At 51.6% G+C, this 27,643-nt stretch overlaps 1 protein-coding gene across 1 annotated transcript in view; it reads right to left on the bottom strand.

Annotated features, from left to right (window-relative positions):
• The window catches only part of LOC138354382 (proline-rich protein 36-like), a 38,246-nt gene extending 18,695 nt beyond the window's left edge, over window positions 1-19,551 (bottom strand). The window contains exons 1-3 of the mRNA XM_069308561.1: window positions 19,527-19,551; window positions 17,863-18,032; window positions 13,920-15,371 (exon numbers count right to left, since the gene is read on the bottom strand). Of these exons, the coding sequence (XP_069164662.1) occupies window positions 13,920-15,371; window positions 17,863-18,032; window positions 19,527-19,551 (1,647 nt within the window). The remainder of the gene's footprint in view (window positions 1-13,919; window positions 15,372-17,862; window positions 18,033-19,526) is intronic.
• Between the last annotated feature and the right edge of the window lie 8,092 nt (window positions 19,552-27,643).

The raw sequence follows: 27,643 nt of genomic DNA, 5'->3' as shown, positions 1-27,643 counted from the left end.
CTGTCTGTCTGTCTGTCTGTCTGTCTGTCTGTCTGTCTGTCTCTGTCTGTCTCTGTCTGTCTGTCTGTGTCTGTCTGTGTGTCTGTGTGTGTGTGTGTGGCGGTGCTTAAGGGGGGGGAGTTAGGAGGAGGAGCAGGAGGATGGGAAAGTCAAGGAAAGAGGTGGGCCGTCACCGTAGTAGAGGTGGGCCGGCCACGTCACAGTAGTAGAGGTGGGCCTGCCACAGGAGAGGTAGGCCGGCCACAGGAGAGGTGGGCCGGCCACAGGAGAGGTAGGCCGGCCACAGGAGAGGTGGGCCGGCCACAGGAGAGGTGGGCCGGCCACAGGAGAGGTGGGCCGGCCACAGGAGAGGTGGGCCGGCCACAGGAGAGGTGGGCCGGCCACAGGAGAGGTAGGCCGGCCACGTAACGACTGGATTGTCGTTACAATAATTGCAGATTATTGTGTTCGAGGTGACAGGCAGAGCGAGGCTAGGAAGGGACGGAGTTGCATGGACGGAGGCCGTCCACGACCTGAGTACACGCATCAACTATCCCGTTAACCCGCCCAGAAAGTGACTCTCAAGAGTCATACTGAGATTTTAGTTCTATCATGTAATATCAAGTTGTGTCATCTAGGTGGGTAGTGGCGGAGTTACAGCAGTGTGGGGCAGGTGTGTGGCGGAGTTACAGTAGTGTGGGGCAGGTGTGTGGCGGAGTTACAGCAGTGTGGGGCAGGTGTGTGGCGGAACACCTGGCGTGGGCGCCCGAGACTTACCTACCAGCAAGTGCAACTGTATCAGAAGGAGCAAATGAGAAGAGAGAGACCATAAGGACACTTTAGATCGTGAGGAAGAAACACCATATACCTGTGACAAAGGCAGCAGCTATATGCAAAGCTAGCCGATATAACAACAACTTTTAAGAAGCTAAATATGAACTCCTTGAGAACGCTTTACACACCAGCTCTTGAGGACTAGAGTTCAGTATGAGAGTCGTAGTAGATAGTAGACCTGTGACTTGTGAGGATGGTATATATGGAGAGGAGAAGCGGAGGAGATACACTTGTAGCACGAGATACAGGGACACTATACACAAGCTGGACACACACAGGTACACAGGTTGTACACATGTTCACAGGTGCACACTGCTAACAGTGATGTGTGACGGGGGTGTGAACCCCTCCGGAGAGACTTGGACCACGTGACGCTAAGGTACTCCACACCTTCAAGGACGCCTTACACAAGGTACCTTAAGGTACCATATGGTACCTTACACAAGCTAAGGTACGCACCAAGTACCTGACACAAGGTACTTGGTGCCAGCAGCAGGCCCCCCCCCCACCCCGCCACCACCATTACATAAACAACTACATGCTCACCTACATATATGTACATCAATTTTCTGATAACAAAAAAAAATCATGTTGAAAACCATGATTGATGGACAACTTTACTCTTCGAAAATATTAAAACCACAAAAATTCTTGTTTGTTCATCGTCCAGATAATTATGTTCATAATTAACCCATCACACCTTACTCGTGAACACCTCTGTTCTTCTCCCGAACTTAGTCATGAACATATGTGTTCATCTGAACATCATGTGTGAACACACGTATGGTATGTTGGTGTTAAGTGTTGCTTTGTGGAGAATGGAAGAGAAATTTCAGAGCCTCGTTTGTCCCAGAACACAATTTGGACACTGTTAGCGGGAGCTGCTGCTAGTGCAGAGCTGGTCAGCCCTTCCTCGTAACACAACCCATCACACGGCGATGGCGCTCCGGCCTCACACACGCCTGGGTTCATGGTTCGAGTCTCCTAGTGCCCTGGTGAATGTGGTGGGTGGAGGAACTCGTCCGCACTCTTACACCGCACTGAGTACATCACGTACTCAGCCCTACCTGTACACCGCACTAAGTACATCGCGTACTCAGCCCTACCTGTACACCGCACTGAGTACATTGTGTACTCAGCCCTACCTGTACACCGCACTGAGTACATCGCGTACTCAGCCCTACCTGTACACCGTACTGAGTACATCACGTACCCAGCCCTACCTGTACACCGTACTGAATCAATCACATGCAAAAAAACTCGGCATACCATGAACAGACAAACATACCACACACACAGTAGTGAACATACCACACACACAGTAGTGAAGGCTGGAGGCAACAAGGTGGTTGGTGAGAACAGCGACGGTGAACAGTGTATTAAGGACCGTCGGGGTGTCTGTCGTGCCTGGACAGGTGACGGGAAATTGGACAATATCATTAATTTCCTCCTGTCATTTGGCCAGAGAGGAATGTACAGACATTACATGCATTATATAATATATATATATATATATATATATATATATATATATATATACATATATATATATATATATATATATATATATATATATATATATATATATACATATATATATATATACATATATATATATATATATATATATATATATATATATATATATATATATATATATACATATATATATATATATATATATATATATATATATATATATATATATATATATATATATATATATATATATATATATATATATATATATATATAATGTAGGTAGGTGGTAAATTAGAGTGGTGGAAAGATGTAAGTGCTCACACTTAAGGCAAGTGTTGCACATGAGGGCAACACTTGAAGCAGCACCACCTGGCAATTCCCTCGAGATGGGGTTGCAAATTTTTGCTTTTTCCTTTCCCCTCCCTCCTACCTTTCCCTCTCCCTCACCCCCCCTCCCTCTCCCCCCCTCCCCATCTCCCCTCTCTCCCATTCCTATCCTCCCTCCCTCTCCGGGGCTTTAGTGTCGTAGTTTGACAGTTTTATGTGTTGGAAATGGTAATTTGGGGAGTGTGTTGTGAGTTTGTGCAGAGGGCGGCCAGAGTGTGTGTGCTCACCTTGCTCCACTACCCTACATGTGCCGCCTTGCCCCTCTTCCCTACACGTGCCGCCTTGCCCCTCTTCCCTACATGTGCCGCCTTGCCCCTCTTCCCTACACGTGCCGCCTTGCCCCTCTTCCCTACATGTGCCGCCTTGCCCCTCTTCCCTACACGTGCCGCCTTGCCCCTCTTCCCTACATGTGCCGCCTTGCCCCTCTTTCCTACACGTGCCGCCTTGCTCCACTACCCTACATGTGCCGCCTTGCCCCTCTCCCCTACACGTGCCGCCTTGCTCCTCTCCCCTACACGTGCCGCCTTGCTCCTCTCCCCTACACGTGCCGCCTTGCCCCTCTTCCCTACACGTGCCGCCTTGCCCCTCTTCCCTACACGTGCCGCCTTGCCCCTCTCCCCTACACGTGCCGCCTTGCCCCTCTCCCCTACACGTGCCGCCTTGCCCCTCTTCCCTACACGTGCCTCCTTGCCCCTCTTCCCTACACGTGCCGCCTTGCCCCTCTTCCCTACACGTGCCGCCTTGCCCCTCTCCCCTACACGTGCCGCCTTGCTCCTCTCCCCTACACGTGCCGCCTTGCTCCTCTCCCCTACACGTGCCGCCTTGCCCCTCTTCCCTACACGTGCCGCCTTGCCCCTCTTCCCTACACGTGCCGCCTTGCCCCTCTTCCCTACACGTGCCGCCTTGCCCCTCTTCCCTACACGTGCCGCCTTGCCCCTCTTCCCTACACGTGCCGCCTTGCCCCTCTTCCCTACACGTGCCGCCTTGCCCCTCTTCCCTACACGTGCCGCCTTGCTCCACTACCCTACATGTGCCGCCTTGCCCCTCTTCCCTACACGTGCCGCCTTGCTCCTCTCCCCTACACGTGCCGCCTTGCTCCTCTCCCCTACACGTGCCGCCTTGCCCCTCTTCCCTACACGTGCCGCCTTGCCCCTCTTCCCTACACGTGCCGCCTTGCCCCTCTTCCCTACACGTGCCGCCTTGCCCCTCTTCCCTACACGTGCCGCCTTGCCCCTCTTCCCTACACGTGCCGCCTTGCCCCTCTTCCCTACACGTGCCGCCTTGCCCCTCTTCCCTACACGTGCCGCCTTGCTCCTCTCTTGAGGTTATCTTCTTGAGGTTATCTTGAGATAATTTCGGGGCTTAGTGTCCCCGCGGTCCAGTCCTTGACCAGGCCTCCACCCCCAGGAAGCCGCCCGCAGCAGCTAATTCCCAGGTACCTATTTACTGCTAGGTAACAGAAGCATTAGGGTGAAAGAAACATGTTACCCATTTGTCTCCGCCTCCACCGAGGATCGAACCCGGAACCTCAGGACTACGAATCCGAGGCGCTGTCCACCCAGCTGTCAGGAGCCCTCTCCCCTACACGTGCCGCCTTGCTCCTCTCCCCTACACGTGCCGCCTTGCCCCTCTTCCCTACACGTGCCGCCTTGCTCCTCTCCCCTACACGTGCCGCCTTGCCCCTCTTCCCTACACGTGCCGCCTTGCCCCTCTTCCCTACACGTGCCGCCTTGCTCCACTACCCTACATGTGCCGCCTTGCCCCTCTTCCCTACACGTGCCGCCTTGCTCCACTACCCTACACGTGCCGCCTTGCCCCTCTTCCCTACACGTGCCGCCTTGCCCCTCTTCCCTACACGTGCCGCCTTGATCCTCTCCCCTACACGTGCCGCCTTGCTCCACTACCCTACACGTGCCGCCTTGCCCCTCTTCCCTACACGTGCCGCCTTGCTCCACTACCCTACACGTGCCGCCTTGCCCCTCTTCCCTACACGTGCCGCCTTGCCCCTCTCCCCTACACGTGCCGCCTTGCTCCACTACCCTACATGTGCCGCCTTGCTCCTCTCCCCTACACGTGCCGCCTTGCCCCTCTCCCCTACACGTGCCGCCTTGCCCCTCTCCCCTACACGTGCCGCCTTGCCCCTCTCCCCTACACGTGCCGGCTTGCCCCTCTTCCCTACACGTGCCGCCTTGCCCCTCTTCCCTACACGTGCCGCCTTGCCCCTCTTCCCTACACGTGCCGCCTTGCCCCTCTTCCCTACACGTGCCGCCTTGCCCCTCTTCCCTACACGTGCCGCCTTGCTCCTCTTCCCTACACGTGCCGCCTTGCCCCTCTTCCCTACACGTGCCGCCTTGCTCCTCTCCCCTACACGTGCCGCCTTGCCCCTCTCCCCTACACGTGCCGCCTTGCCCCTCTTCCCTACACGTGCCGCCTTGCCCCTCTTCCCTACACGTGCCGCCTTGCCCCTCTCCCCTACACGTGCCGCCTTGCTCCTCTCCCCTACACGTGCCGCCTTGCTCCTCTCCCCTACACGTGCCGCCTTGCTCCTCTTCCCTACACGTGCCGCCTTGCCCCACTTCCCTACACGTGCCGCCTTGCTCCACTACCCTACACGTGCCGCCTTGCTCCACTACCCTACACGTGCCGCCTTGGTCTAGCCTCGGTTCACGGCCCAACCGCTACCACGTTTTTCTTATCACATTTATAATTGTGTATTGATTCAGCTTCATCTATTTAAATGGTTGGCGACTCTTAACTCAATTCTGTCTAGCGTTTATGTGACTCATTTGCGTCTAGTTTCTGTACATGATCTTCGTTCTGAATTTCCCAGCTTTAAACACTGCTTCGTTATCTGCTTGGTCAAGTCCCGTTGGAATTTTGTTGCTGTCATGTTATCTTGAAGTGATTTCGGGGCTTAGCGTCTTCGCGGCCCGGTCCTCGACCAGGCCTCCTTTTTGGTACACATTCCCAGGAAGCAGCCCGTAGCAGCTGTCTAACTCCCAGGTACCTATTTACTGCTAGGTGATCCCCCTCACGGTATGTTTTATAGCGGACTTCTTGTTCCTGTTTGTATTCTCATTGCATTTAGCTGAGTTAAAGTCTTAAAGCCATTTATTCGACCACCTCTGGAGTGTCAAGTTTTCCTTACAGGGTATTGCAATCCCAGTTTCTTCTGAGTCTGTTTATTAGTTTGACTTAATCTGAAATCATTGATGTGAAGTGATTAATATCCACTGTCAAGTAGTTGTCACATAATAAAAACTGGATTGGCTCTCGCACCGACTCTGTTTTCCTTCTGAGAGGTACTCCTTCACCAACTTGAATACTTCTCCTCCTCCACTGTGAGGAAGTCCAGGTATATCCAGTGTGGCCATGTTGTTCATACCATATCCCTCCCTCCTTCCCTCCATCCCGGTCTCCCTCCCTCCTTCCCTCCATCCCGGTCTCCCTCCTTCCCTCCCTCTCTCCCTCCCTCATTCCCTCCCTCATTCCCTCCCTCCTTCCCTCCATCCCGGTCTCCCTCCTTCCCTCCCTCTCTCCCTCCCTCATTCCCTCCCTCATTCCCTCCCTCATTCCCTCCCTCCTTCCCTCCCTCCTTCCCTCCCTCCCTCTCCCTTCCCTCCCTCCTTCCCCCCCTCCCCTCTCCCTCCTTCCCTCCCTCCCTCCCTCCCTCCCTCCCTCCCCTCCCTCCCTCCCTCCCTCCTTCCCTCCCTCCCTCTCTCCCTCCTTCCCTCCCTCTCTCCCTTCTTCCCTCCCTCTCTCCCTCCTTCCCTCCCTCTCTCCCTCCTTCCCTCCCTCCTTCCCTCCCTCCCTCTCCCTTCCCTCCCTCCTTCCCTCTCTCCCTCTCCCTCCTTCCCTCCCTCCTTCCCTCCCTCCTTCCCTCCCTCCTTCCCTCCCTCCTTCCCTCCCTCCCTCTCCCTTCCCTCCCTCCTTCCCTCTCTCCCTCTCCCTCCTTCCCTCCCTCCTTCCCTCCCTCCTTCCCTCCCTCCTTCCCTCCCTCCTTCCCTCCCTCCCTCTCCCTTCCCTCCCTCCTTCCCTCCCTCCCTCTCCCTCCTTCCCTCCCTCCTTCCCTCCCTCTTTCCCTCCCTCCCTCCCTCCCTCCCTCCCTCCCTCTCTCCCTCCTTCCCTCCCTCTCTCCCTTCTTCCCTCCCTCTCTCCCTCCCTCCTTCCCTCCCTCCTTCCCTCCCTCCCTCTCCCTTCCCTCCCTCCTTCCCTCCCTCCTTCCCTCCCTCCTTCCCTCCCTCCTTCCCTCCCTCCTTCCCTCCCTCCCTCTCCCTTCCCTCCCTCCTTCCCTCCCTCCCTCTCTCCCTCCTTCCCTCCCTCTCTCCCTCCCTCCCTCCCTCTCTCCCTCCCTCTCTCCCCCTCGGTGTCCACGTCCCTCCCACAATTACTCCCACTAAATGTTCATTGTCTATACGTGATTACAAGAGTTAATGTTGGGATTTTGTCTTGTTATTGTCCCGCTCCGGTGACAATGTTGGGGTTTTGTCTTGTTATTGTCCCGCTCCGGTGACAATGTTGGGATTTTGTCTTGTTATTGACCCGCTCCGGTGACAATGTTGGGGTTTTGTCTTGTTATTGTCCCGCTCCGGTGACAATGTTGGGATTTTGTCTTGTTATTGTCCCGCTCCGGTGACAATGTTGGGGTTTTGTCTTGTTATTGTCCCGCTCCGGTGACAATGTTGGGGTTTTGTCTTGTTATTGACCCGCTCCGGTGACAATGTTGGGGTTTTGTCTTGTTATTGACCCGCTCCGGTGACAATGTTGGGGTTTTGTCTTGTTATTGTCCCGCTCCGGTGACAATGTTGGGGTTTTGTCTTGTTATTGACCCGCTCCGGTGACAATGTTGGGGTTTTGTCTTGTTATTGTCCCGCTCCGGTGACAATGTTGGGGTTTTGTCTTGTTATTGACCCGCTCCGGTGACAATGTTGGGGTTTTGTCTTGTTATTGTCCCGCTCCGGTGACAATGTTGGGGTTTTGTCTTGTTATTGTCCCGCTCCGGTGACAATGTTGGGGTTTTGTCTTGTTATTGTCCCGCTCCGGTGACAATGTTGGGGTTTTGTCTTGTTATTGACCCGCTCCGGTGACAATGTTGGGGTTTTGTCTTGTTATTGACCCGCTCCGGTGACAATGTTGGGGTTTTGTCTTGTTATTGTCCCGCTCCGGTGACAATGTTGGGGTTTTGTCTTGTTATTGTCCCGCTCCGGTGACAATGTTGGGGTTTTGTCTTGTTATTGACCCGCTCCGGTGACAATGTTGGGGTTTTGTCTTGTTATTGACCCGCTCCGGTGACAATGTTGGGGTTTTGTCTAGTTATTGACCCGCTCCGGTGACAATGTTGGGGTTTTGTCTTGTTATTGACCCGCTCCGGTGACAATGTTGGGGTTTTGTCTTGTTATTGTCCCGCTCCGGTGACAATGTTGGGGTTTTGTCTTGTTATTGTCCCGCTCCGGTGACAATGTTGGGGTTTTGTCTTGTTATTGACCCGCTCCGGTGACAATGTTGGGGTTTTGTCTTGTTATTGTCCCGCTCCGGTGACAATGTTGGGGTTTTGTCTTGTTATTGTCCCGCTCCGGTGACAATGTATTTGTTTTCCAGTTTGTTTTGTGCTGTGCTCACCTAGTTGTGCCAGCGGGGGTTGATCTTCCACTCTTTGGTCCCGCCTCTTAACATTCGGTCAACTGGTGTACTAGTTCCTATGTCTACTGGGCTCTGTCATATCTACTTTTGAAACCATGTATGGAGTCTGCCTCCACCACATCACTTCATAATGCATTCTATTTCTTAACTCTGACACTGAAAAAAATCTTTCTAATGTCTGCGTGGCTCATTTGGGTACTCGGTTTCCACCTGTGTCCCCTTGTGTGAGTACCACCCGAGTTAAACAGTCTGTTTTCATCTACCCTGTGAATTCGCCTGAGAATTTTTTATGTGGTAATCATGTCTCCCCTTACTCTTGTATCCTCCAACGACGTGAGGTGCAATTCACACAGCCTTTTTTCATAAATGATACCTCAAAGTTTTATGACTAGTCTTGTGGCGTACCTTTGAACCTTGTCCAACCTCGTTTTATCTTTCACAAGGTATGGACACAATACTGGAGCTGCGTACTCCGTGATTAGTCTTACATATGTGGAGAACAAAGTTCTAAATGATTTCTTACACAAATTTCTTAAGGTCTTTCTGGTGTTAGCCAGCCTCGCATACACCGCTGATGATATGCTTTTTTATGTGGGCTTCAGGAGTTCGTCTTCCATTCGGTATCCCGTGTCTGGCCTCCTCCCTCCACCTACCTTCATTACTTTATATTTACTGGAATTAAGCTAATAGCAATTCGTTGAGCCATTCCTACAAGTTGCCAAGGTCATCTTGTAGCCTCTTGCTATCTTCCTGTCTTAATCCTCCTCATAATTCTTGCATCATCAGCAAACATTGGGAGGAAGGAGTGTATTCTCTCTGGGAGATTATTTACATTGATCAGAATCAGGATAGGACCGAGGACTGAGCCCTGTGGGACTCCATTGGTAACACCTTGCCAGTCTGAGACCTCACCCCTCACAGTCACTCGCTGTCTTCTGATACTTAGGTACTCCCTTATCCAGTGGAGTACCTTCCCTTTCACCCCTACCTGCATTTCCAGTTGTACACTACTCGCTGATGGGATACTCTGTCAAAGGCTTTCTGGCCATCCAAAGATTCGCAGTCTGCCCAGCCCCTTCTTCCTTGCCTGACTTGTGTCGCCCGGTCATAGAATTCTATTAACCCTGTGATGGATGATTTGCCATCCCTGAACCCATGCTGGTGATGTGTTACAAAGTTCCTTCTCTCCAGATGTTCTTCTAGTTTTCTTCTTCATCACCTTGCATAGTATGTAGTCTAGGGACACTGGCCTGTAGTTCAGTGCCTCCTACCTGTCACCCTTGTATATCGGGATTACATTAACCGTCTTCCAAATTGTTGGCTGTTCACCTGTTACCAGTAATTTGTAATACACCATTGAGAGGGGAAGGCACAGTGCTTCTGCTCCCTCTGTTAGCATCCACGTTGAGATTCCGTCTGGGCCAACAGCTTTTGCCACATGTAACTCGAGCAAATAGTTCCTTACCTCCCCGCTGGTAATCTCAAACTCCTGTAGTGGTGCCTGGTTAGATATTCCCTCTCTTGGTTCACGAACTTTCCCTGGCTCTATTGAGAATATTTGTCCTGGAACTTCTTATTGAGTTCCTCGCATACTCCATTGTTGTTTGTGGTGAACCTGTCTGCTTCTGTCCTGTTCCATTACCATTATAATTTAATTTCAGTTTTCTCCCCCCCTCCCCCCCCCTCTCTCTCTCCCTCCCCCCCCCCCTCTCTCTCTCTCTCAAAAGACTAATTCAATGTATCAACAAGATGTGTGTAATCTGGTTGTTTAGAGTATAATGTCCAAGCACTTGCACTTTCATTTCCTGGCGAGTGTTCAGTACCCAGAGCCTCATCCTTCGAGACACGGACCCCCAGGAGCACGGGCCCCCAGGACCACGGGCCCCCCAGGACCACAGGGGGCCCCCCAGGAGCACGGGGCCCCCAGGAGCACGGGGGGATCTCATACTCCAGTTATCGGGATAAGGTACTTGGTGGTTGTCACTGAGGTCATCCTCGGAGGTGGTGTTGGTGAGGTCCCTTCACGGGTGCTCTGGTTAGTCTCCTCTACTGCCACGGGTCAGCCTGGGGCTCTCTGGGTGCCGGAGCTCTACCATCATGACACGCGGCAATACACAGAGAGAACCCTTGGCTATATCAGGTATACAGCGGTATATTTAGAAGCTAATAGTATATCAGATATTCGTAGAAATCTATAACTGGTATCCCGCGGTATATTAGGTATCCCGCGGTTTACCCGAGGTAGCGCGGGATACCTAATATATACTATGCATCCTACACTCTATAAGTCATGCATTTAGTGGTATATCAATATTTTATTGCTTAAATGTGTTGAAAATATTAGAGAGAAGATGGAGAGGTGAGTATTGGAGGGTGATGTAAGGGTGACCACGAGGCAGCTTGTGTGAGCGCCTCCCAGCTGTGATGGACCGCTGGGGCCGCTTCTTGGTGGTGGGGGGGGGGGGGGGGAGGGGGGGAGGCGGGGGGGAAGAGCCCAAATGGGATCCAATCCTGGGCGAGAGGCCGGTCACAGGATCCATTTACCGCAACAGTGGTTCGAGATGTGTCAGGTGGATGGGCGGGTTTGGCCGGCAACTTGCAGTCCCCACACATGCCTCTTGTGTGTGTGTGTGTGTGTGTGTGTGTGTGTGTGTGTGTGTGTGTGTGTTCCATCTGGCCAACACTACCCCGTCACCCTGCCTCACTGTCACACTTCCTCTCACTCTGCTCCACTCTGGCCGTCTTCGTCCCTGTTTCTTGAGAACAATTCCCAATTATATATTTTTTTAAGTTGTTTCTTAGCCTTGAAGCAGAATTTGATATTTGCGCGGTTATGTTTTGTGGTGTAATATGGGCCTGAGCCGTACACGCTGGAGCATCTTCTCATTACCAGAACTGTGGCAACATTTTGGCTTCACGCCCGTGCAGGGATACTTTGTGGTGTGGGGTGGTGAGTGTGGGGTGGTGAGTGTGGGGTGGTGAGTGTGGGGTGGTGAGTGTGGGGTGGTGAGTGTGGGGTGGTGAGTGTGGGGTGGTGAGTGTGGGGTGGTGAGTGTGGGGTGGTGAGTGTGGGGGTGGCGAGTGTGGGGTGGTGAGTGTGGTGTGGTGAGTGTGGGGTGGTGAGTGTGGGGGTGGCGAGTGTGGGGTGGTGAGTGTGGTGTGGTGAGTGTGGGGTGGTGAGTGTGGGGTGGTGAGTGTGGTGTGGGGTGGTGAGTGTGGTGTGGTGAGTGTGGTGTGGTGAGTGTGGGGTGGTGAGTGTGGGGTGGTGAGTGTGGGGTGGTGAGTGTGGGGTGGTGAGTGTGGGGTGGTGAGTGTGGGGTGGTGAGTGTGGGGGTGGCGAGTGTGGGGTGGTGAGTGTGGTGTGGTGAGTGTGGGGTGGTGAGTGTGGGGGTGGCGAGTGTGGGGTGGTGAGTGTGGTGTGGTGAGTGTGGGGTGGTGAGTGTGGGGGTGGTGAGTGTGGGGTGGTGAGTGTGGGGTGGTGAGTGTGGGGGTGGCGAGTGTGGGGTGGTGAGTGTGGGGTGGTGAGTGTGGGGTGGTGAGTGTGGGGTGGTGAGTGTGGGGTGGTGAGTGTGGGGTGGTGAGTGTGGGGTGGTGAGTGTGGGGTGGTGAGTGTGGGGGTGGCGAGTGTGGGGTGGTGAGTGTGGTGTGGTGAGTGTGGGGTGGTGAGTGTGGGGTGGCGAGTGTGGGGTGGTGAGTGTGGGGTGGTGAGTGTGGGGTGGTGAGTGTGGGGTGGTGAGTGTGGGGTGGTGAGTGTGGGGGTGGCGAGTGTGGGGTGGTGAGTGTGGTGTGGTGAGTGTGGGGTGGTGAGTGTGGGGGTGGCGAGTGTGGGGTGGTGAGTGTGGTGTGGTGAGTGTGGGGTGGTGAGTGTGGGGGTGGTGAGTGTGGGGTGGTGAGTGTGGGGTGGTGAGTGTGGGGGTGGCGAGTGTGGGGTGGTGAGTGTGGTGTGGTGAGTGTGGGGTGGTGAGTGTGGGGTGGCGAGTGTGGGGTGGCGAGTGTGGGGTGGCGAGTGTGGGGGTGGCGAGTGTGGGGTGGTGAGTGTGGGGTGGCGAGTGTGGGGTGGCGAGTGTGGGGTGGTGAGTGTGGTGTGGTGAGTGTGGGGTGGCGAGTGTGGGGTGGTGAGTGTGGTGTGGTGAGTGTGGGGTGGCGAGTGTGGGGTGGTGAGTGTGGGGGTGGTGAGTGTGGGGTGGTGAGTGTGGTGTGGTGAGTGTGGGGTGGCGAGTGTGGGGTGGTGAGTGTGGTGTGGTGAGTGTGGGGTGGCGAGTGTGGGGGTGGCGAGTGTGGGGTGGCGAGTGTGGTGTGGTGAGTGTGGGGTGGCGAGTGTGGTGTGGTGAGTGTGGGGTGGTGAGTGTGGTGTGGTGAGTGTGGGGTGGCGAGTGTGGGGTGGTGAGTGTGGTGTGGTGAGTGTGGGGTGGCGAGTGTGGGGGTGGTGAGTGTGGGGTGGTGAGTGTGGTGTGGTGAGTGTGGGGTGGCGAGTGTGGGGGTGGCGAGTGTGGGGTGGCGAGTGTGGTGTGGTGAGTGTGGGGTGGTGAGTGTGGGGTGGCGAGTGTGGTGTGGTGAGTGTGGGGGTGGCGAGTGTGGGGTGGCGAGTGTGGTGTGGTGAGTGTGGGGTGGTGAGTGTGGGGTGGTGAGTGTGGGGTGGCGAGTGTGGTGTGGTGAGTGTGGGGGTGGTGAGTGTGGGGGTGGTGAGTGTGGGGTGGTGAGTGTGGGGTGGTGAGTGTGGGGTGGTGAGTGTGGGGTGGTGAGTGTGGGGTGGTGAGTGTGGGGTGGTGAGTGTGTGGGTGGTGAGTGTGGGGTGGCGAGTGTGGGGTGGTGAGTGTGGGGTGGCGAGTGTGGGGTGGTGAGTGTGGGGTGGTGAGTGTGGGGTGGCGAGTGTGGGGGTGGTGAGTGTGGGGGTGGTGAGTGTGGGGTGGTGAGTGTGGGGTGGTGAGTGTGGGGTGGTGAGTGTGGTGTGGTGAGTGTGGGGTGGTGAGTGTGGGGTGGTGAGTGTGGGGGTGGCGAGTGTGGGGTGGTGAGTGTGGTGTGGTGAGTGTGGGGTGGTGAGTGTGGGGTGGCGAGTGTGGGGGTGGCGAGTGTGGGGTGGCGAGTGTGGGGTGGTGAGTGTGTGGGTGGCGAGTGTGGGGTGGCGAGTGTGGGGTGGTGAGTGTGGGGTGGTGAGTGTGGGGTGGCGAGTGTGGGGTGGTGAGTGTGGGGTGGCGAGTGTGGGGTGGCGAGTGTGGGGGTGGTGAGTGTGGGGGTGGCGAGTGTGGGGTGGTGAGTGTGGGGTGGTGAGTGTGGGGTGGTGAGTGTGGTGTGGTGAGTGTGGGGTGGTGAGTGTGGGGTGGTGAGTGTGGGGTGGTGAGTGTGGGGTGGTGAGTGTGGGGTGGTGAGTGTGGGGGTGGTGAGTGTGGGGGTGGCGAGTGTGGTGTGGTGAGTGTGGGGTGGTGAGTGTGGGGTGGCGAGTGTGGGGGTGGCGAGTGTGGGGTGGTGAGTGTGGGGTGGTGAGTGTGGGGTGGTGAGTGTGGGGTGGCGAGTGTGGGGTGGCGAGTGTGGGGGGGCTGGTCGCACCCATTATCTAGCCATTTGGTGTGTGTGTGTGTGTGGGGGGGGGGGGTAATAACGTGGGGAGATTGTGAGGTCCGAGGGTGATTGAGTGAACACAAATTGGATGCATCTCCCTGTGTGGTTGTTGGGAGCGTGTTGAGCGTGTTGAGTGTGTTGAGCGTGTTGAGCGTGTTGAGCGTGTTGAGTGTGTTGAGCGTGTTGAGCGTGTTGAGCGTGTTGAGCGTGTTGAGCGTGTTGAGCGTGTTGAGCGTGTTGAGCGTGTTGAGTGTGTTGAGCGTGTTGAGTGTGTTGAGCGTGTTGAGCGTGTTGAGCGTGTTGAGTGTGTTGAGTGTGTTGAGCGTGTTGAGTGTGTTGAGTGTGTTGAGCGTGTTGAGTGTGTTGAGCGTGTTGAGTGTGTTGAGCGTGTTGAGTGTGTTGAGCGTGTTGAGCGTGTTGAGCGTGTTGAGCGTGTTGAGTGTGTTGAGTGTGTTGAGCGTGTTGAGCGTGTTGAGTGTGTTGAGCGTGTTGAGCGTGTTGAGTGTGTTGAGTGTGTTGAGTGTGTTGAGCGTGTTGAGCGTGTTGAGTGTGTTGAGCGTGTTGAGCGTGTTGAGTGTGTTGAGCGTGTTGAGCGTGTTGAGCGTGTTGAGCGTGTTGAGTGTGTTGAGCGTGTTGAGCGTGTTGAGCGTGTTGAGTGTGTTGAGTGTGTTGAGTGTGTTGAGTGTGTTGAGCGTGTTGAGCGTGTTGAGCGTGTTGAGCGTGTTGAGTGTGTTGAGTGTGTTGAGTGTGTTGAGTGTGTTGAGCGTGTTGAGCGTGTTGAGTGTGTTGAGTGTGTTGAGTGTGTTGAGTGTGTTGAGCGTGTTGAGCGTGTTGAGCGTGTTGAGTGTGTTGAGTGTGTTGAGTGTGTTGAGCGTGTTGAGCGTGTTGAGTGTGTTGAGTGTGTTGAGCGTGTTGAGCGTGTTGAGTGTGTTGAGCGTGTTGAGCGTGTTGAGCGTGTTGAGTGTGTTGAGCGTGTTGAGCGTGTTGAGCGTGTTGAGTGTGTTGAGCGTGTTGAGCGTGTTGAGTGTGTTGAGCGTGTTGAGCGTGTTGAGCGTGTTGAGCGTATTGAGCGTGTTGAGTGTGTTGAGCGTGTTGAGCGTGTTGAGCGTGTTGAGCGTGTTGAGCGTGTTGAGCGTGTTGAGTGTGTTGAGCGTGTTGAGCGTGTTGAGCGTGTTGAGCGTGTTGAGTGTGTTGAGCGTGTTGAGTGTGTTGAGCGTGTTGAGTGTGTTGAGCGTGTTGAGCGTGTTGAGTGTGTTGAGCGTGTTGAGTGTGTTGAGCGTGTTGTGTTGAGTGTGTTGAGTGTATTGAGCGTGTTGAGCGTGTTGAGTGTGTTGAGTGTGTTGAGCGTGTTGAGTGTGTTGAGCGTGTTGAGTGTGTTGAGTGTGTTGAGCGTGTTGAGCGTGTTGAGTGTGTTGAGCGTGTTGAGTGTGTTGAGTGTATTGAGCGTGTTGAGCGTGTTGAGTGTGTTGAGCGTGTTGAGCGTGTTGAGTGTACTGAGCGTGTTGAGCGTGTTGAGTGTGTTGAGCGTGTTGAGCGTGTTGAGCGTGTTGAGCGTGTTGAGTGTGTTGAGTGTGTTGAGCGTGTTGAGCGTGTTGAGTGTATTGAGTGTGTTGAGTGTATTGAGCGTGTTGAGCGTGTTGAGTGTATTGAGCGTGTTGAGCGTGTTGAGTGTGTTGAGCGTGTTGAGCGTGTTGAGTGTACTGAGCGTGTTGAGCGTGTTGAGTGTGTTGAGCGTGTTGAGCGTGTTGAGCGTGTTGAGTGTGTTGAGTGTGTTGAGCGTGTTGAGTGTATTGAGTGTGTTGAGTGTATTGAGCGTGTTGAGCGTGTTGAGTGTATTGAGCGTGTTGAGCGTGTTGAGTGTGTTGAGCGTGTTGAGCGTGTTGAGTGTATTGAGCGTGTTGAGTGTATTGAGCGTGTTGAGCGTATTGAGAGTGTTGAGCGTGTTGAGCGTGTATTACCTCAAGCTGCAACACACCAGAAATGCTCCAGGTTCTACATTAATGTTGTCACCCCAGACTGTGACAGTAACTCCCACTAAAGGAGTACAACACAAAACGATACAGAGGTTCAAAGATACACAAGAAGGCTCGGTCCTGAGCTAAGGGTCCTGAGCTATGAAGACAGAGTGCGGGAACTAGACCACCGTCGTAACAACAGTCTAAGGGAACTGACTAAGCACACACACATTGTTCGAATCGAAGACTTTTTACAACCAAAGGACATAGTTGGAGAATGGAGACCCAAATGTATTACAAATGTCACCAGGAACGTTTTCAATACAAAATAAATTGAATGAATTAAGAGGAAAAAGTTGTTGACGCTTTCTCAGTGCACACTTTTGTAAGAACAGTGTGAGAATACTCATTACATTAAACTATAAAATACCTAAAGGCCTCACGACCCAACTAGCGCATGTGTGTGTGTGTGTGTGTGTGTGTACACACTAACGGTCATCTCATATCACCACTCATAGTTCACGGGGCGGGGCTTAGGGGCTCGAGCTCGACTCTGCAAGCAACTACAGGGGAGTACATGTGGGCGAGCACCTCCACCACCACCACCCAGCTGCTGCCACAGTGGCTGGCCGCCCTCACCACTCCCACAGTGGCTGGCCGCCCACACCCCTCCCACAGTATCTGGCCGCCCACACCCCTCCCACAGTGGCTGGCCGCCCACACCCCTCCCACAGTGGCTGGCCGCCCACACCACTCCCACAGTGGCTGGCCGCCCACACCCCTCCCACAGTGGCTGGCCGCCCACACCACTCCCACAGTGGCTGGCCGCCCACACCACTCCCACAGTGGCTGGCCGCCCACACCACTCCCACAGTGGCTGGCCGCCCACACCAGTCCCACAGTGGCTGGCCGCCCTCCCTCACCACTCCCACAGTGGCTGGCCGCCCACACCAGTCCCACAGTGGCTGGCCGCCCTCACCACTCCCACAGTGGCTGGCCGCCCACACCCCTCCCACAGTGGCTGGCCGCCCACACCCCTCCCACAGTGGCTGGCCGCCCACACCTCCACAACTGTGAAGGATGAGTATGACACATACAAGCTGTATGTTGTATATATAATAAAGGATTAGAGGGAGTGCCGCCGGCCGGATGTTACAGCGGCCACTGTAACATCCGGCTCACACCTCACACCATATTATCATTTTATGTTCACTGTTATTATCTTAATGTTATTGTCAGACATGGTGTAGCTCACCTGTACTTGCCTAGTTGTTCTCACCGTGTTGTGCTTGTGGGGGTTGAGCTCTGGCTCTTTGGTCCCGCCTCTCAACTGTCAATCAACTGGTGTACAGGTTCGTTAGCCTACTGGGCTCTATCATATCTACACTTGAAACTGTGTTTGGAGTCAGCCTCCGCCACATCACTGCCTAATGCATTCCATATGCTAACTATTCTGACACTGGAACAGTTCTTTCTAACGTCCCTGTGGCTCATTTGGATGCTCGGTTTCCACGTGTGTCCCCTTGTTCGTATTCCACCCGTGTTGAATAGTTTATCTTTATCTACCCTGTCAATTCCTCTGAGAATTTTGTAGGTGGTGATCATGTCTCCCCTAACTGTTCTGTCTTTCAGTGTCGTGAGGTTCAGTTCCAGTAATTTTTCCTCATAGCTCACTCCTCTCGGCTCGGGGACTAGCCTGGTGGCATACCTCTGAACCTTTTCTAATTTCGTTTTGTGTTTGACTAATTGTGGGCTTGATGCTGGAACCGCATATTCCAGTATTGGTCTGACGTTTGATTTCTACAAGGTTCTGAATGATTTCTTACACAAGTTTCTGAAGGCAGTTCTTATGTTCGCCAGCCTTGCAAACGCCGCTGATGTTATACTTTTGATGTGGGCTTCAAGGGACAGGTCTGGTGTGATATCAACCCCCCCCCCCAGATCTTTCTGGGGGGGGGGGTTGATATCCTGAATCCTGAAGGATTTCCTCTCCCAGCTAGTACCTTGTATTTGTCCTCTTGTTCCTTACGCCTATCTTCATCACTTTGCACTTGCTCGAATTAAACTCTAGTAGCCATTTGTTGGACCATTCCTTCAGTCTGCCCAGGTCACTCTGTAGTCTCTTGCTGTCCTCTGCCTTAATCCTTCTCATAATTTTAGCATAATCAACAAGCATTAATAGGAATGAGTCTATACCTTCTGGAAGATCAATCACTTATATCAGGAAACAGGATAGGTCCGAGTACAGAGCCCTGTGGGACTCCGCTGGTGACATCATGCCAGTCTGAGGTCTCACCCCTCACAGTAACTCAGCTTCCTGTTGTTTTAGGTGCTCCCTTATCCACTAGGGGCACCTTGCCACTTACTCCAGCTTGTTTCTCCAACTTATGCAAGTCTCTTATGGGGTACTGTGTCAAAAGCTTTCTGACAGTCCAAAAAAATGCAGTCTCCCCATCGTTCTCGTTCCTGCTTAATGCTTTTTGCTTGGCCATAGAATTCTATTAACCTGTGAAACACGACTTGCCATCCCTGAACCCATGCTGGTGACGTGTTACAAAGTTCCTTCTCTCCAGATGTGCTACCAGGCTTTTTCTCACGATCTTCTCCATCACCTTGCAAGGTATACAAGTTAAGGACACCGACCTGTAGTTTAGGACTCTTGCCTATCACCCTTTTTGTAAATTGGGACTACATTAGCTGTCTTCCGACTCTCTGGTAGGTCTCCCGTTTTCAGTGCCTTGTTATACACCATAGATAGTGGCACGCAAAGTGCTTCTGCCCCCTCGTTTAGCATCCATCGTGAGATTCCATCAGGTCCAACAGCCTCAGTCACTTCTAGATCAAGCAGATGCCTCCTAACCTCATCTCTGGTAATTTCAGTATCTTCCAAGTCTCTTTCATTTATCGCCGCCCCCTCTTAGTTCAGGGACCTCCCCTTGCTCTATTGTGAAGACCTCCTGGACTCTCTTGCTGAGTTCTTCACTCAGTGTACACAGAGAAGGACAAAGGTAGGTAGGTGTGTGTGTGTGTACTCACCTAGTTGTGTTTGCGGGGGTTGAGCTCTGGCTCTTTGGTCCCGCCTCTCAACCGTGTGTGTGTGTGTGTGTGTGTGTGTGTGTGTGTGTGTGTGTGTGTGTGTGTGTGTGTGTGTGTGTGTGTGTGTGTGTGTGTGTGTTTAAATGCACGCACCTAAATGTATGTGTGTATGTTTAAAGCAGTCACTGCCAATCTCCCGCCTCCTCTCATAGCTCCGCTTGAAAGTTTTGTTGTGTACCTCTCGACTCTTCGTCTAATCCATTTGTAACTATCTGTAGGGTACAACCGTTTTATCTAACAACCTGGAGACATGTGGTCTTGTAGTGTACTTTAACGTCGCCTTGTTGGATGTGGTCTGGCGCTAAACATCCCTCCATTACTGACCTTGTGTCTGATATGTATTATATGATACATGTCTAGTATGTATGAGACTGTGGTGTCATGTGTGGTGGACTCCATGTCTTCAAGTGTAGCGAGGTGTACCTCCCTCAGCCTCTCCTTGTTCTGTAATCATGTCATTTTCTATACGATCTTTGTTGCTTAGTTCTCGAATGTTCTGTTTCGCCTCTTACATCTTTAGGTGAGGAGTTCCAGGCTGGGTCGGCATGCACCTGGGCCTCAAATATATTGTGTAATGTTCTCCAACCCTTCACTTACCTTTCTCAATTGATCTTTTTACCATTTTGCGTTCATTTCGTGTTGCTGTTCTCCGATTGGCGGCCTTGTATGTGACTTGTCCTTGTTGGGCTTGTTCCCAGCCCTGTTGTCGTGGGCGGTGTTCTCCTGCTTCTCACACACCTCTCTCACTTTCACACATCACTTTCGCACCTCCATTATATATATATATATATATATATATATATATATATATATATATATATATATATATATATATAGAGAAAAACACAGAGACACACAGAGAAAAACAAAAGTCAGTCAAGTACAGGCAATTAGATCAAAGGTACAATTTCGTTCCAATAGGGTCTGAGACCCTAGGCCCATGGGGTGAGAGTGCAAGAAGGTTTCTTAAGGATCTTGGTTCCAAGCTCATTGACACCACAAGAGACCCTAGAGCAGCAAGTTTTCTCTTTCAGCGCCTCAGTGTCGCGATCCAGAGGGGAAATGCCCGCTGCATCCTCGGTTCCTGCCCGGCGTCGGAGGAGTTCGAGGAAATCTACAGCCTCTAGGAAGCGAACTTTTTCTTGTGTCCTCTTAATGTTCATTTTTTGTATAAAATCAGATATGTAACTATATATATATATATATATATATATATATATATATATATATATATATATATATATATATATATATATATATATATATATATATATATATATATATAATGTCGTACCTAGTAGCCAGAACGCACTTCTCAGCCTACTATGTAAGGCCCGATTTGCCTAATAAGCCAAGTTTTCATGAAATAATAGTTTTTCGGCTACCTAACCTACCTAACCTAACCTAACCTAACTTTTTTGGCTACCTAACCTAACCTAACCTATAAAGATAGGTTAGGTTAGGTTAGGTAGGGTTGGTTAGGTTCGGTCATATAACTACGTTAATTTTAACTCCAATAAAAAAAATTAACCTCATACATAATGAAATGGGTAGCTTTATCATTTCATAAGAAAAAAATTAGAGAAAATATATTAATTCAGGAAAACTTGGCTTATTAGGCAAATCGGGCCTTGCATAGTAGGCTGAGAAGTGCGTTCTGGCTACTAGGTACGACATATATGTATATAATATATATATATATATATATATATATATATATATATATATATATATATATATATATATATATATATATATGTGTGTGTATATCACGAAAATAAACACGTGATTAAGAATGTGACAATGTCAGACCTCGGAGGAAAAATGAAACAGGAAATTTCCTTAAGTACTTTCGTATATTTAATATACGAAAGTACTTAAGGAAATTTCCTGTTTCATTTTTCCTCCGAGGTCTGACATTGTCATATATATATATATATATATATATATATATATATATATATATATATATATATATATATATATATATATATATATATATATATATATATATATATATATATATATATATATATAATCACATTTCGCTAGCACAAATGTGACTCACATTTCTTGACAACAGTGAAATCACAATATCGTAATATCAATTTAAATCATTTTGAGATAATAAAGTGGCCTCACCTGTGGGCCTGGTGACCCTGCCACACCACGAGGAAGAGGCGCCACGTGATCACGTCCAACCTGTTTACAAGACATCAATTGAGTCATTCTTGTATAACAAAGACTTAAGGCTTGAATTAACAAATTATATTTCAAGTTACTAACAGTACATTTGTTTTCCTTACTCTGTAACAACTGTAATAATGTCCAATTACAGATATGACTCAATAATGGTGTCCAGTACACAGGGCAACAGTTCGGGCCAATGGTGTGACATGTTATCGTTAATGGGGTTGTGAAGGGTGCAGCGACTCCATAAGTCTACCATTAACAGAAAAAATCCACAAGGACCGTGACTAGGATTCGAACCTGCGTCTGGGAGCATCCCAGACACTGCCTTAATCGTGTGAGAGGCAGTGTCTGGGATACTCCCGGACGCAGGTTCGAATCCCCGTCACGGCCCTTGTGGATTTGTTCATTTGATGCATCACGTTACTGAGATCTCTGTGTACTACCATTAACAGCTTCGTCTGGCGCCACTTGATTCTTGTTGTGAATACATTTTGTGTGACATTTGTATGAGGAAGGTATGACCTTTGGTTACCTGTGTACAGGAGCGGTGGGTGTTGAGCTGCGGGTGTTGGTCGGTGGGAGGCGAGTGCCTGGGACAGGTGAGGAGGCTGCAGGAACTTAGGTGTGTGTGAGTGACAGAGGGCGGTGGGCGCCGTGTTCCTTCATGTAGAGTACAGCTGAGTGTGAGAGGCGGCCCCCAGGGGCACTGGCACTCCTGCAGGCAGGCTCCAGTGCCGCCTGAAGCTGCTTAAACTCTCCCGCCGCTTTCACTACTTGAGTTACGTAACTCTGTAATCCTAGTGAAGCTGTACTGCTGTCTTCACTCGCTCGGTACAGTGTGTGTGTGTGTGTGTGTGTGTGTGTACTTACCTAGTTGCCTAGTTATACTTACGTAGTTGTACATGCGGGGATTGAGCTCTGGCTCTTTGGTCCCGCCTCTCAACTGTCAATCAACTGATGTATAGGTTCCTGAGCCTACTGGGCTCTATCATATCAACATTTGAAACTGTGTATAGAGTCAGCCTCCACCACATCACTGCCTAATGCATTCCATTTGTCAACCACTCTTGACACTAAAAAAGTTCTTTCTAATGTCTCTATAACTCATTTGAACACTCAATTTCCACCTGTGTCCCTCTAGTGTGTGTGCCCCTTGTGTTAAATAACCTGTCTTTATCTACCCTATCAATTCCTTTGAGAATCTTGTATATGTTGATCATGTCCCTCCTAACTCTTCAGTCTTCCAGCAACGTGAGTCTCTCCTCGTAGCTCATACCTCTCAGTTTGGGTACTAGTTTGGTGGCAAACCTTTGAACTTTTTCCAGTTAAGTCTTATGCGTGACTAAATGTGGACTCCATGCTGGAACTGCATACTCCAGTATTGGTCTGACATATGTGGTATTCAAAGTTCTGAATGATTCCTTACACAAGTTTCTCTAGGCCGTTTTTCTGTTGGTCAACCTGGCCCGCGCGCGCGTGCGTGTGTGTGTGTGTGTGTGTGTGTGTGTGTGTGTGTGTGTGTGTGTGTGTGTGTGTATTCACCTAGTTGTGCTTGGGGGTTGAGCTCTGTTCTTTCGGCCCGCCTCTCAACTGTCAATCAATCAACTGTTACTTACTACTTTTTTCACACACACACACACACACACACACACACACACACACACACACACACACACACACACACACGCACGCACGCACGCACGCACGCACACCTATTTGGTGATCACTCACCTATTTGTACTCACCTATTTGTACTTGCAGGATCGAGCATTGTCTCTTGGATCCCACCTTTCTAGTCATCGGTTGTTTACAGCAATGACTCCTGTCGCATTTCCCATCATATCTAGTTTTAAAATTATGAATAGTTTGCTTCCACAACCTGCTCCTTATGTGCATTCCATTTTTCCACCACTCTCACGCTAAAAGAAAACTTCCTAACATCTGTGACTCATCTGAGTTTCCAGCTTCCACCCGTGTCCCCTCGTTCTGTTACTATTACGTGTGAACATTTCATCTATGTTCACTGTCAATTCCCCCCCCCCCCCCGAGTATTTTATTCGTTCCTATCATATCCCCCCCCCTCTCCCTTTTTTCTACTGTCATAAGATTCAGTTCCTTCAGGCGCTCTTCATATCCCATCCCTCGTAACTCTGGAACAAGCTTCGTCGCAAGCTTTTGAACCTTTTCCAGTTTCCTTATGCGTTTCTTCAGGTGGGGGCTCCATGATGGCGCGGCATACTCCAAGACTGGTCTCACGTAGGCAGTGTAAAGCGCCCTAAAAGCCTCCTCACTTAGGTTTCTGAATGATGTTCTAACTTTTGCCAGTGTAGAGTACGCTGCTGTCGTTATCCTATTTATATGTGCCTCAGGAGATAGATTAGGTGTTACGTCCACTCTCGGGTCTCTCTCTCGAATCATCACAGGTAGGCAGTTCCCCTTCATTGTGTACTGTCCCTTTGGTCTCCTATCACCTGATCCCATTTCCATAACTTTACATTTACTCGTGTTGAACTCCAGTAGCCATTTCTCTGACCATCTCTGCAATTTGTCCAGGTCCTCTTGGAGGATCCAACAATCCTCATCTGTCACAACTCTTCTCATTAACTTTGCGTCATCCGCGAACATTGACATGTAGGATTCCACTCCTGTAAACATATCATTTACGTAAATTAGAAATAGAACTGGTTCCAGCACCGATCCTTGAGGTACTCCACTCGTTACTGTTCGCCAGTCAGACTTCTCTCCCCTTACCATTACTCTCTGGCTCCTTCCTGTTAGGTAGTTCCTTACCCATGCTAGGGCCTTTCTGCTTACTGCTGCCTGCTTCTCAAGTTTGAATAGCAGTCTCATGTGCGGTACTGTGTCAAAGGCCTTTTGGCAGTCTAGAAATATGCAGTCTGCCCAACCTTCTCTGTCCTGTCTTATCCCCGTTATTTTATCATAGAATTACAAAAGATTTCTTAGGCATGATTTCCCTGTCCAGAACCCATGTTGGTGTTTGTTTACAAACCTAACGTTCTCCAGGTGTGCAACAAGTTTTAGCCTAATTTATTTTTTCAAGTATTTTACAGGGGATGCTTGTCAGTGATACCGTTAAGTGCCTCCTCCCTATCGCCTTTCTTGAAAATCGGTACGACATTTGCCTTCTTCCAGCAACTGGGCAATTCTCCCGACATAAGTGACTCATTAAAGATCATTGCCAGAGGCACGCTGAGGACCTGCGCTGCCTCTTTTAATATCCATGGTGATACTTTGTCTGGTCCAACTGCTTTAGTTACATCCAGTGTTGTCAACTGTTTCATTACCTCCTCTGCTGTCACCTCTATATCTGATAGTTTTTCATCTAGGGTAATCTCTTCTAACAATGGGAGCCACTCAGGCTCGGTAGTGAACACTCCATGGAAACTGGCATTCAGTACCTCGCAAATTTCCTTGTCACTTTCTGTATATGCCCCCTCTGTTTTCCTTAGTCTTGTCACTTGGTCGTTCACCGACATTTTCCTTCTTATATGATTATGTAATAATTTAGGTTGCTTTTTCGCTTTGATTGCAATATCATTCTCATAATTTTTTCCGATACTCGTCTCATGTTAATGTAATCATTCCTAGCTCTGTTGCATCTGATCCTGTTGTCCTCTGTCCTTTGTCTTCTGTACTTCCTCCACTCCCTCCTGCTTCTCACTTTTGCTTCCTGACACTGTCTGTTAAACCATAGGTTATTATATTACCTCCTGCTTTTTTCCTTAACTGTTGGTATAAATCTCTCGTCAGACTCCTTGTATTTCCATATGACTAGGTTCATCATATCTTACACTGTTTTTCCTCTAAGTTCTTCCTCCCACTGCACTTCTCCCAGGTAGTCCCTTATCCTCCTGTAGTCCCCTTTCCTGTAGTCAACTCTCCTTCCCCAGACCTCTTGTCCTGGGGTCAGAATTTTGAGTTGTAATCATGTAGTCAAACACTAGGACACAACGGTCATTGGCCCCTAGTGTGTGTGTGTGTGTACTCATCTAATTGTACTCACCTAATTGTGCTTGCGGGGGTTGAGCTCTGGCTCTTTCGTCCCGCCTCTCAACCGTCAATCAACAGGTGTACAGGTTCCTGAGCCTACTGGGCTCTATCATATCCACACTTGAAACTGTGTATGGAGTACAGTACAGTACTGTACTCCTGGTCAGTACACCACCAAGCACACACACACGGGGGTCAGTACACCACCAAGCACACACACACGGGGGTCAGTACACCACCAAGCACACACACACACGGGGGTCAGTACACCACCAAGAACACACACACGGGGGTCAGTACACCACCAAGCACACACACACGGGGGTCAGTACACCACCAAGCACACACACACGGGGGTCAGTACACCACCAAGCACACACACACGGGGGTCAGTACACCACCAAGCACACACACTGGGGTCAGTACACCACCAAGCACACACACACGGGGGTCAGTACACCACCAAGCACACACACACGGGGGTCAGTACACCACCAAGCACACACACACGGGGGTCAGTACACCACCAAGCACACACACACGGGGGTCAGTACACCACCAAGCACACACACACGGGGGTCAGTACACCACCAAGCACACACACGGGGGTCAGTACACCACCAAGCACACACACACGGGGGTCAGTACACCACCAAGCACACACACACGGGGGTCAGTACACCACCAAGCACACACACACACGGGGGTCAGTACACCACCAAGCACACACACACGGGGGTCAGTACACCACCAAGCACACACACACGGGGGTCAGTACACCACCAAGCACACACACTGGGGTCAGTACACCACCAAGCACACACGGGGGTCAGTACACCACCAAGCACACACACACGGGGGTCAGTACACCACCAAGCACACACGGGGGTCAGTACACCACCAAGCACACACATGGGGGTCAGTACACCACCAAGCACACACACACGGGGGTCAGTACACCACCAAGCACACACACACGGGGGTCAGTACACCACCAAGCACACACGGGGGTCAGTACACCACCAAGCGCACACACACGGGGGTCAGTACACCACCAAGCACACACACACGGGGGTCAGTACACCACCAAGCACACACACACGGGGGTCAGTACACCACCAAGCACACACGCGGGTCAGTACACCACCAAGCACACACGGGGGTCAGTACACCACCAAGCGCACACACGGGGGTCAGTACACCACCAAGCACACACACTGGGGTCAGTACACCACCAAGCACACACACACGGGGGTCAGTACACCACCAAGCACACACGGGGGTCAGTACACCACCAAGCACACACACACACGGGGGTCAGTACACCACCAAGCACACACACACACTGGGGTCAGTACACCACCAAGCACACACACACGGGGGTCAGTACACCACCAAGCACACACACGGGGGTCAGTACACCACCAAGCGCACACACACGGGGGTCAGTACACCACCAAGCGCACACACACGGGGGTCAGTACACCACCAAGCACACACACACTGGGGTCAGTACACCACCAAGCACACACACACGGGGGTCAGTACACCACCAAGCACACACACACGGGGGTCAGTACACCACCAAGCGCACACACACACGGGGGTCAGTACACCACCAAGCGCACACACACGGGGGTCAGTACACCACCAAGCACACACACACGGGGGTCAGTACACCACCAAGCACACACGGGGGTCAGTACACCACCAAGCACACACGGGGGTCAGTACACCACCAAGCACACACACACGGGGGTCAGTACACCACCAAGCACACACACACGGGGGTCAGTACACCACCAAGCACACACACACGGGGGTCAGTACACCACCAAGCACACACACACGGGGGTCAGTACACCACCAAGCACACACACACGGGGGTCAGTACACCACCAAGCACACACACACGGGGGTCAGTACACCACCAAGCACACACACACGGGGGTCAGTACACCACCAAGCACACACACACGGGGGTCAGTACACCACCAAGCACACACACACGGGGGTCAGTACACCACCAAGCACACACACACGGGGGTCAGTACACCACCAAGCACACACACACGGGGGTCAGTACACCACCAAGCACACACACACGGGGGTCAGTACACCACCAAGCACACACACACGGGGGTCAGTACACCACCAAGAACACACGGGGGTCAGTACACCACCAAGCACACACACACTGGGGTCAGTACACCACCAAGCACACACACACGGGGGTCAGTACACCACCAAGCACACACACACACGGGGGTCAGTACACCACCAAGCGCACACACACGGGGGTCAGTACACCACCAAGCACACACGGGGGTCAGTACACCACCAAGCACACACACACTGGGGTCAGTACACCACCAAGCACACACGGGGGTCAGTACACCACCAAGCACACACACACTGGGGTCAGTACACCACCAAGCACACACACACACGGGGGTCAGTACACCACCAAGCACACACACACACGGGGGTCAGTACACCACCAAGCACAC

This window comes from Procambarus clarkii, chromosome 62 (genome assembly GCF_040958095.1).
Source record: "Procambarus clarkii isolate CNS0578487 chromosome 62, FALCON_Pclarkii_2.0, whole genome shotgun sequence".
Taxonomy (NCBI): domain Eukaryota; kingdom Metazoa; phylum Arthropoda; class Malacostraca; order Decapoda; family Cambaridae; genus Procambarus; species Procambarus clarkii.
Note: the sequence above shows the minus strand (reverse complement) of the source record. Positions and strands in the feature narration are given on the sequence as shown.